This window comes from Juglans microcarpa x Juglans regia, chromosome 2D (genome assembly GCF_004785595.1).
Source record: "Juglans microcarpa x Juglans regia isolate MS1-56 chromosome 2D, Jm3101_v1.0, whole genome shotgun sequence".
In the NCBI taxonomy this organism is placed as follows: Eukaryota; Viridiplantae; Streptophyta; class Magnoliopsida; order Fagales; family Juglandaceae; genus Juglans; species Juglans microcarpa x Juglans regia.
The window spans coordinates 31,753,547-31,764,798 of NC_054596.1; the positions used below are offsets into that span (position 1 = coordinate 31,753,547).

The 11,252-nt window shown below is 38.1% G+C and overlaps 1 protein-coding gene across 1 annotated transcript; it reads left to right on the plus strand.

Annotated features, from left to right (window-relative positions):
- Nucleotides 1-9,738: 9,738 nt before the first annotated feature.
- LOC121250924 (pectinesterase inhibitor 3) lies at nucleotides 9,739-10,637 on the plus strand. The gene has a single exon (XM_041150184.1). The coding sequence runs from the start codon at nucleotides 9,858-9,860 to the stop codon at nucleotides 10,449-10,451; it is 594 nt and encodes a 197-aa protein (XP_041006118.1). The 5' UTR covers nucleotides 9,739-9,857; the 3' UTR covers nucleotides 10,452-10,637.
- The last annotated feature ends 615 nt before the right edge of the window (nucleotides 10,638-11,252 follow it).

Sequence of the window (11,252 nt, forward strand, 5' to 3'; positions counted from 1 at the left end):
AGTTCAGGTCTCTTAGGTAGTGTTTTGTCCTCTATTTCTGGACTTCACACATCAAGACAAATTTGGGACTATTTAGCATCTCAATTTGCCTCAAACTCACGTTCTCGTGTTAGCCACTTGAAGAGACAAGTGCAAAGTGCTCTTCATCAAGGTTCACAAAATTGTGTTGATTATATACAGGGTGCTGAGACCATTTCATATCAGCTTGCACCCATTGGCAAACCTATGGAAGATAATGAATATCTTACATCATCAATGCTTTAAGCTCCAACTTTCACTCTTTTATTACTTCATATTCCTTTGCATCCTGTGAGTCGAAGTTGGGCTCCGACTCCTATGGAGATGGAAAGCCAAACTTTGAACTCCGACTCCGACAAAAGTCAAAATCGAAATTGGGCTCCGACTCCAACTTTGACCAAGAGCGGGCTCCGACTCCATTCGGAATTGTCAAAGTCAGAGTCAGAGCATCGGAGCTACATACGGGGAGAGAGAGAGAGAGAGAGAGAGAGAGATCATTCGGTTGAACGCCGCCATTGAACGGTGGCATAGTTGATGCTGCTAAAGCCACTGTAATGAAATGGAGCCTATAAATTCCAGTGCATGGTATACATGTACTCCGGTTCCCTTTGCAAGATGGTTTCACAAAAGCATAAAAGAAAACGGGATTGGAAATAAAGTAGAGACTCAATGTTGAAGAGGAGCTCGGATATTGATGATATGGAGCCTTGAGAAGGAGTGTGCCATCGTTGGAAGATGCTCGATAAAAAGCAGAAAAAGAAATGGGAGGAGACTAGGTGTTGCCGTGTTGGTGCAATTGAAGAGGGAAGTCTATTTCTTTCTTTCTTTTTTATATTCAGAGGGATGTCTTTATGTTATTGGTGATTTTGAATCTCTTTCATACAAAGGACTTCCCTTTTTTTATATCCAGAGGGAACTCTTTTGGCTTGGCGCAGTTCCTTTTAGGCCCAGTTTGTATTCGTAAGTCATCTCAACTCATTTCAACTCATCTCAACTCATCTTCGAATCCAAACGATACCTTAATGTCAAGAAAATGAGACGTCTTGTCACTTGAAGACCCTTTGAACCAAATGTCTAAAAAAAAAAAGGAAAACGGAGTGATTTCAACCCAAAGTAGTGAGAGCATGTAAAAAGTGAACTGGATAAAGTTGGTTCAAGAGAAAGACAACTTTACGTTGGTTCAAATAAAAGCAACCTCATAAAAAGGAATTAGCAAACTCGATAAAGTTGATTCAAAATAAAGTTGGTTCACATAGATGAAAATTAGCTAATAGAAAATGGTAAAGTTTAAGGCAGTCAGAGAGAGACAGGGAACAAATAGCAAAGCTTGCAATAGACATTTGCTCCGAAACTTTTAGTCGGAGTCGAAATTGGAGTTTGGAGCCTATACAGACTCCAACTCTGACTCCAACATTAAGTTTCAGACTAATACTGACTCTGACTCTGAATTTCGTGACATGTATTACATAAGCAAGTTTTTTTTTTTTTATTGAGAGGGAAGTCTTCCGACTTGGCGCAATTCCTTTCAATGTCAGGAAAAGGAGATGTCTCGTCACTTAAAGACCTTTTGCAGTTTGCACCACCTGGCTTGAACCAAATATCTAAAAAAAAAAAATGAAAACGATGGTGATTTCAACCCAAAGCAGTGAAAGCATGTAAAAAGTAAACTTGATAAAGTTGGTTCAAAAGAAAGACAACTTTATGTTGGTTCAGATAAAAGCAACCTCATAAAAAGGAATTAGCAAACTCGATAAAGTTGGTTCAGAATAAAGTTGGTTCAAACAGATGAAATGAGCTAATAGAAAACAATAAAGTTTAAGGCAGTGGGAGGGAGACAGGGAACAAATAGCAGAGATTTGCTCTGAAATTTTTAGTCTGAAAGCAGAGATTTGCTCCGAAATTTTTAGTCAAAGTCAAAGTTTGAATTTGGAGCCCATATAGACTCCGGCTCCGAAATAAGTTTTAGACTGACACTGACTCTGACTCTGAATTTTGTGACACGTATTGCATAAGCAAGTCAATGAGGCAGACTCTGGCAGTTTCGCCCTTTACTCTCAAAATCCCAAGTACAATGGCTCTTAGTTTAAGAAACCTCAAAGGTCTTCAAGGAACCAGCAACACTCCAAGCCTAAGCAATACCAAGACAATTCCTCCTCTCAAGGTTCTCAATCCTCCCAAAATTCTAGTGGAAAATCCTTTGTGACCAACAAGGCTGCTTGCCAAATTTGTGACAAAAATTGACACCAAGCCTTAGATTATTTTCATAGAATGGATTTTGCTTATCAAGGACATCACCCTCCTTCACAATTTTCTGCTATGACTGCCAATACTAGCATCAAACCAGAAGAACAAACATGACTTGTTGACAGTAGAGCTAATCAACACATCATAGATGATATGGAAAATCTCATGATCAGTTAAAGTTATGAAGGTGGAGAAGAAAATCACAATTGGGAATGGGTCTGGTCGTTCCATTACTACAGTGGTTCTTCCTTTCTAACACCATGTGGGAGACCCTTAATTGGAGAGAGACTTAGGATTGAACATAAGACAGGCCGTAAGGATGTGCAGACCATGTCTTGCCAATCTATCTTTGTCATCTTGAAGTGGCAGGTTCGAGACTAAAGGACTCCTATTCAATCAAATTCGGAGTCAGAAGGACACTTGATGAATCTATGCTATAAAAGGCTTCAGGCAAAAACCAAAATCTTACTTTTGAGATCGTAACCACCTGAGAGCCCTTGTAGTTAGATTCTTCAAAGAAAGCAAGTGATTTCAAAGGAGATAAAGAAAGGAGCAACGCGATGCCACCATAATTCTAAGGCACTAAGATAGGTTAGCTTCTAAGATAATGTCGAGAAATGAGGGGTAAATGTTGTGTGAGGATGTTATGGAATTTTGGCATATGCATACTTCGTAACCTCCCTCTTATGATCATTAAATAATAAATATTTTTGGCATTTTGTTTACAAACATTTTTACTTCATGTTTTTTAAGATTTAAATGCATTTATTTTCAATGTTATTTCTGTGTGAATAATCATATCGTGTGTCGATCATCATGGAACGGGACAAAGAATTCTCCGAGCCATTCCTGTGATACATCGCCACTAGCTTCATACAGGTAAAGAGTGTCCCTATAAATGATTGGGGTGGGATGGTATCTTGTTGGCCTTACTTGTTAGATGGGATGAAGAATCTCCCAGGCGTATCACATGTTAGTGTTTTCAAGATGATTGGCCGAGTAGACGTTCCTTGATGCAACATGTATATCTCTGTGTGTGAGAGTCGACCTATGTTGGGGACAAGAGAGTTGACTTGCACCATATTGGTCGGGTGGGAGAGATTCCATGTTGGTCCATCAGGCGATGAATGTCAGTGTGATGAACATCTATGTGATAACTGTGAACTACTATGTGATTGGTGCTACGAATTTTATGTGCTAGAGAAAAGGGTGATTCCTTGACTCGAAGACGTGTACAATTATATATATATATATATATGTATTGAATTTTGTATAGAGGTTAATTCCTCAGAGAGTGATTCCTCGACATGCTTATATAGACATGTTTTACATAAAAGGGTGATTATTTGCCATATTTACGAATACATGTGTTTTTGTTTAAGATGGTGATTTATCGCCATGCACTAATACATGCGTTCACTCATTTTATACATGAAAATTTTCATTGCATATTCATGAGCATTGTTTCACATTAGCAGTCTTGTCATAGTTGCCTAATTTGCCATTGGTTTCAATATCGTCACCTGTCTATGGTTTTGGTATCTGAACAATAGATCTTGATGCAGAAACAAACCCAGGAGTGATACCCGAGGAGAAAGAGCCAACCCAGCCAGAGCAATAGGCGAGTAGGCCTGTTTTCTGTTGTAGGAGTTGTCTATCTATGGAAGTTGTAATTGTAAATAGTAGTCAAGTGACCAACTGTGTTCGATCGACCATATTTGGGGTGTACGAATCAAACAGCTGGATATGTGTGTAATTATTTGAGGAATGAAGTGGTATCTGGATATTGTAGAAATGCATTTACTAGTTTTATTAAAATTCTGGTACTATAATGTTTAGCCTTTATATTAAACATTTACTTTTTCGCTGCGAACCATAAATTGTTTCCTTACATGTGCACTTTCTAGTGAAAGATGCACGCCTAACTTGATTCAAACCTTGGGTGTTGTTGTATGGCTGGTACCCTTGGCACCATAGATCCTTGCCAGATTTTTTACCGAGGGATGGGGCAGCACACAATGCATTTTTGCATAGCACTCTAAAGAAAAAGTCTTTATGGAGCAACAACCTGGATCCACATATACTTGGTTTCCAGACTTTGTTTTGTTTGTCATCTCAACAAGGTCACTTACGACCTCAAACTGGCTCCTAGAGCCTGGTTTACCAAGTTCTCTTATTGTCTTTTACATTTTGATTTCACATAATTAAAGGTAGACTACTCTATGGACGATATTTGCGTCTACATACTTATCTATATGGATGACATCCTCATCACAGGGACTCATCCTTAATTTATTTCTTGGCTCTTTTGGTCTCTGCAAGCCAACTTTGCTCTCAAAGATCTTGGGTTGCTTCACTACTTCTTAGGAATCCAAGTAGCACAAGATTCCTTTGGTCTTTATTTGTCTCAAACCAAGTACATCCTTGACCATCTATACAGGTCTAAAATGCTTGGTGTTAAGCGATGCTCCACCTCATAGAAGTCAAATTATCTCAAACTCAAGGTGATCCTTGTGATGATCCTACTCTGTATAGACAGGTGGTTGTTGTATTACAGTATTGCATGCTTTCTCGGCCCAATATTGCATTTGTTGTTAATCAATTATGTCAATTTATGCATGCTCCTCTTACCACACATTGGACAGCTACCAAGCGTGTACTATGCTATCTCAATGATAGTTTAGAACATGGACTTTTCTTTGGACTTGGGTCTTTGTAGCTTAAATGAATTTTGTGATGTTGATTGGGTGGAAGTATAGATGTTCTACTACTGGTTATATATGCAGTGTTTCTTGGCCCTTGTTTGGTGTTGTGGAGTGCCAAGAAGCAATCTATAGTCTCTTGGTCTAACAATGAATCTGAGTACAGATCGATGGTCATTCTCACTAGTGTTGAGCTATATTGGCTTTGCAAGTTGCTACGTGACCTCCATGTTCATTGTCTTCAGCTCCTACCCTTTGGAGAGACAATGTACGAGCTCTTTCCCTTGCCCCTAATCCTATTTTTCATGCTCGCACAAGACATACAGTGGTGGACTATCATTTCATAAGGAAAAAGGTCACTCTGTATGACATTTTGGATCAATCACAACTCAACTCAATCTCAGCCAGCCGACATCTTCATCAAGTCTCTAACTTATGCGCAATTCTTTCTACTTCGTGACAAGCCCCCAGCATCTGTCAAGATTCCAGCCTCAAGTTCAATACAAACAACAGCCCATAATACTCAAGATGTGAATGTTGAAGGTCATTAGCGCAATGTCAAAGACACAAACCATGGATCCTGTAAATAATTGTGTAATAGATACTCTTTATAATCTGTAAATGTTCTGATTATCGAATACAATTATTTCTTTATCAGAGTGCACGTAAATGTAATGATCTGTAATGGATGCTAAACATCGTAGCCACACTATGACTACATTCCATCTAAGAAGCAAGAGGATGATAAATTTATGGTCCTTCGTATCCGATATAGCTCATAAACATGGTGTTGGGTTTGCTCTTTTGGAGTCCCACACCGGTGGGTAAAAAGTAAGGAGCAGGCCTCAAGGCCTATAAATAGGGTGCTTGGCCTCTTAGTTAATTACACCAAGTCATAAGCTTAATTAGTAACTTGTGACTCTAAGAAAAATCCTCCATTAGCCTTTTCTTGTAAAAAGGAAAGAGGTGAGAGTTAAAATTTTACTAGTGGGAAAGCTTTGTGGGTGTCATTTGGGGTGAGGAGAAAAATTGTGATTGTAATAATTTTTCACATAGTGTATTTTCTTCTCTGGGTCTGCTGGTTTTTCTCCTATTTTTGGGAGTTTTCAAGTAAATTTTTGTGTTGTCATTATTTCTCTGGTTTTCTTCATATTTCACCAAAAAATAGATCTTGGAGGTGAATTTGGTAGGTCCAAATTCCTAACAAGTGGTATCAGAGCCACTAGGTTCTTTTTGGTAGGTAGAGTTTTGGTGTGGTAGTGTGGATACGTACAGTCTAAGGAGATTCTGTCTAGGAGATTGGTATTTAAGTGGTCCAGTGTGACCCTCTAATCTTTCCTGGGAACCTTGAAGTTCTGTCTAGGAAAGAATAATCTTTCTTGGGAACTTACTTAGTGAGTACTATTCATTTCTACGGTAAAAATTCATCGAAGCAATGTCAGGAAGTAAGGCTTCAAATTCTATCAGATATGAGGTGGAGAAATTTGATGGGAGAATCAATTTTGGCTTGTGGCAAATTTGAGTCAAGGATGTTTTGATTCAATCAGGATTACACAAGGCGTTGAAGGGCAGACCAACCCCTGAAGTCAGCAGTGATACTAGCGTGACTGATGAAACAAAGAGCAGATCTGTAATGAGCGATGAAGATTGGAAGGATCTGGATTTGAGAGCAGCAAGTGCGATACGTCTGTGCCTAGCCAAGAATGTTCTTGCAAATGTGCATGGAATATCTACGGCAAAGGAACTCTGGGAAAAGCTCGAAAAGTTGTATCAGAGGAAGGGCGTCTCAAATCGGGTGTACCTGAAGGAGCAGTTTCATACACTGCATATGAGTGAAGGTACAACTATTTTCAGATTATTTAAGTGTTCTCAATGACATTGTCTCTGAGCTAGAATCTATTGGAGTTAAAATTGATGATGAGGATCAAGCCTTGAGACTCATCTGGTCTCTTCCACCTTCCTATGAGCATATGAAGCCTATTTTGATACATGAGAAGGAGAAAATAATTTTTTCAGAGGTTACAAGTAAACTCTTTTCTGAAGAGAGAAGACTAGGTGATGGAAGAAATGGTCCACCTGGAAACTTAGCATTGGTAGTAGCTGGTAATGGGAAGAAGAAGAACTCCATGAAGATGAAAGTAGTCTGCTGGGGGTGTAGACAATCTGGGCACGTCAAGAAAAATTATCCAAGAGCAGGAGCAGGTTCGGCAAGTCCAAGTCAGTAAACGGAGATACTGGTAATGAAACTAACGTTATGTCTCTCTCCATAGAAGACGATGTCTGTTAAAGGGACATGTACATTCTCATGGCATGCCGATAATTCCCAAAGTTGCCATGATAGAGGATGTGTTAATATTAGCGGGTCCACAAATTTGCACACATGCATTGGTTTAGCATTAATGCTGGGTGTGTGATGGAAATTCATGTCGATGGCTGATGAACTTCCAGAAAAGTCAAACGTGGAAGTTGCACCATAATTTTTCAGCAAGATTATTTTCGACATGGGCCGAAATTGAAATGTTTGGAATTGATTTATTCTGAGTGGGTATGCTTTTATGGTGGAACATGATAGCAGAAGCTATGAAGATCTTCATTGTGGTGGAGTGTGGCTGTGGGTTTAGCCAAAGTCGCAAGGTGGAGATTGTTGGGTTTGCTCCTTTGGAGTCCCACACCGGTGGGTAAAAAGTAAGGAGCAGGCCTCAAGGCCTATAAATAGGGTGCTTGAACTCTTAGTTAATTACACCAAGTCATAAGCTTAATTAGTAACTTGTGACTCTAAGAAAAATCCTTTATTAGCCTTTTCTTGTAAAAATGAAAGAGGTGAGAGTTAAAGTTTTACTAGTAGGAAAGCTTTGTGGGTGTCATTTGGAGTGAGGAGAAAAATTGTGTGATTATAATAATTTTTCACATAATATATTTTCTTCTCTGAGTCTGTTGGTTTTTCTCCTATTTTTAGGAGTTTCCACGTAAATTATTATATTATTATTATTTCTCTAATTTTCTTTATATTTTATCAAAAAGTAAATCTTGAAAGTGAATTTAATAGATCCAAATTCTTAACACATGGTACAATTTCTTCTTGTTGGGAGTCCAGTTCGAATTTGGGTGGCAACATTTGCTCAAATTAGCATCAAATTAGATGGAAAGGTATCAGATTCGTCTGCATATGCAGTTTCTCTGGTGGAGTGGGCCCTTGTAGTTGTGATCCCTACAAATTAATTGCTGCAACCCTGCAGAAGTGCACATGTTCTGTTTCAGAGACTTTAAATAATGCATTTGAAATGGAAAGGCCAAGGTCACAAAAAGCCACCACGTAGTCCATTCAATAATTTAAAGCAAAGGGCCCCTTGGGCTTAGATAGAGCATTCGTAATGGACTAATTATTATCAAGTTTAAATTTTAACTAAAATTTTAAATTAAAACTTTTAGAGAGAAATTCACATTAAACTAATTATTTTAAAATTAAAATAATAATATAATATAATATTTTAATATTTTTTATTTTTTATATCTTAAAAATATATTTTATATATTAATTAATAATTTAACTTTTACTTAAAATTACTGTTTTTCAACCATGGAGGATTATGGTGCCTACGGGTTTGATAGTTTTGTTTTGTAGAGTTGCCATATATGATATATAGGGGCAATCGGGGTGATTAGCTGGTCCCCAGCATTCAATGAATTGCCATGATCCGTATCTTTCTTACTGGTCTCCAAGGCTACTTATAATATGCGGTGCATTTAGTTACCGTGTCGACGGTAAGTTGAAATAAGTTGAATTGAGATAAAAGTTATAAGTTAAATAAAATATTATTAAAATTTAAAAATTTAAAAAAATTAAATTATTTATTATATTTTATATGAAAATTTAATAAAGTTATAATGATAAGATGAGATGAGATGAAACGATTCTTATATCCAAACGGAACCTTACTCTCTTCACTTTATTACCCTAGCTAATTTATTCCCCAAAATCAGTCCACCTAAGACTAAAGTCTTTTTCATTTTTAAGAAAAAAAAAAAGACTAAATTCTTTGGTCGAAATGCGGTGATGTTAATTTAAATTGAGAAATATTTGAAGTCATAAATGCGTAAGTACTACGATTTTTTTTATAAAAAATAATAAATATAAGACTCACATAAAAAAATTAAATTTTAATAATAAATCTTACTTTTGTTTCACAAAGACTACACATCGCTTACCTTATCTAAATTAATAGATGATGAATAATACTTTATCAAAGTAAGGATCGGGTGGCGGGGGCCCAATAATGACAGATCTATCTTCATTCATCATAGGATAAAAGCCATAAGAATTTGTGACAAATAGCTTAAGAATATTAAAGAGAGAGGAGGAATCCCATCCTTTCGTGGATGAATATACTGGATGTGGAATTTTCGGATAGAGGCTTTCTAGGAGAGATTCTGCACAGTACAGTACGTAGAGGCATGCCCATAATGAGTGATTACATGATTAGATTGATCAACACAACCATCATGCAATGCAATAAGCTGTCATCTTTTTTTTATTTTTTTTATTTTTTTTATTTTTTATTTTTATTTTAAGTTAGGAGGGGAGATTTCAAACTTTAAATCTCAATTTTTTAAAAGTGAAAGTTATGTCAATCAGACATTAAGTTGTATCTTTTAACTCTATATATATTTGTAATAAAAAATAGCTACATTAAAAACTAAAATGGTAATCAAGTAATAACCGACAATTATATGACCAAACTTAAAATATTTTAGTTCCCCACTTCATGCACAGACACCCCTATTAAACCAACAACCACCAGCCGCGTCCAGTACTCCCACACTCTCACTCCCCTAACATCCCTTTGGCTTTCAGATCTACAGACACTCAAAAAACAGTGTCACACACTCTCACAAATGGGAATGGCTCGCCCATTCTCAATCCTTAGTACTACTCTCCTACTACTCTTCCTCTCCTCCTCCGCCACCGAAAGAAAAGCCCAAGACGATATCGTTCACTCATCGTGCGTCCACGCCAGCTACCCCAAACTCTGCCTCCAAACGCTCTCTACCTGCTCGGACCACGCCTGCAAGACCCCTCGCGATCTCGCTCAAGCCGCCGTCAAGGTCAGCCTCTCCCGGGCCCGCCGACTCTCCAGCTACCTCGCCCAAGTCCCCACCACCGGCGCCAACACGAGACAGCAAGCGGCCCTGCGCGACTGCGCGGAGCAGATATCGGACACGGTGGACGACCTGAGCAAGACGCTGAGCGAGCTGAAGCACCTGGGTCGAAGTGGCGAGGCGTTCCAGTGGCAGATGAGCAACGCGCAGACTTGGGTGAGTGCGGCCTTGACGAATGAGGATACTTGTCTCGATGGCATTCCGTATGTTGATGACAAAAAGATCAAGTCGGACGTGAGGCGTAAGATCAAGAATGTGGCTAAGGTTACGAGTAACGCCCTGTACATGATCAATCGTCTCGATGAGAGTCGTGGTCGTCGGGATCCATGATCACGATGAACAGTACTCCTCATTAATCATGCATGTGATCTGTTCGATCCCATTTATCATATCTGTGCAACTTCCTTAGTTTCAGTTTTTTTCTTTTTCTGAGTCTACCTATATAATAGTGTCAGTGTATTATTGTGATGTTACTACCAAAGTAAATGTAATGCAATAGTAATATTTTTCTTCCATGACATGCCAGATTACCTTCATTTTCTCCAAAAATTATAGTTGAATCTATGTTTAGCTGCAAACAGATTTTACAAAATTAAATTTACCAATTTACATGACTTATAATATATTAGATTGTAAAGTTACTTTTATCGTAAAATAGATATAATATATTATATAAAATTATGTCAGTTAATTATAAATTTACTTTTATACGATCTCTTTATAACTGTAGTACTTCTCTTAAACAATGAGAAGTGTTTAATTAGCTGTAAAGATAAACCCAAAAATTTGCCATTTATAAATTATCATGATTCATGGAAATCACTGGTTGGTTGCCTATGGTAACATACTCAACTACCCGTGGAGGAAGTAAGAAATCACACTAGCTTGTTTGGACTGCCTTCCATTAGGAGCACTTTAAATGCCTGGGGGAGTAGGACCATCACAACCTTCGCCATTCCATAATGGTCGGCCAATTCCTGAACCCATAAGGTCTTTTACGTGTTGGGGCCTTTGGAGATGGGCAAATATCAAGACTGCCGACAGTGCTTGCTAAGGCGACAAAATGGCCCCGGTAATCCACCTCTATTCAGGAACTTCATAAGGAGGGGGCAATAAATTTATTTTTTTGAA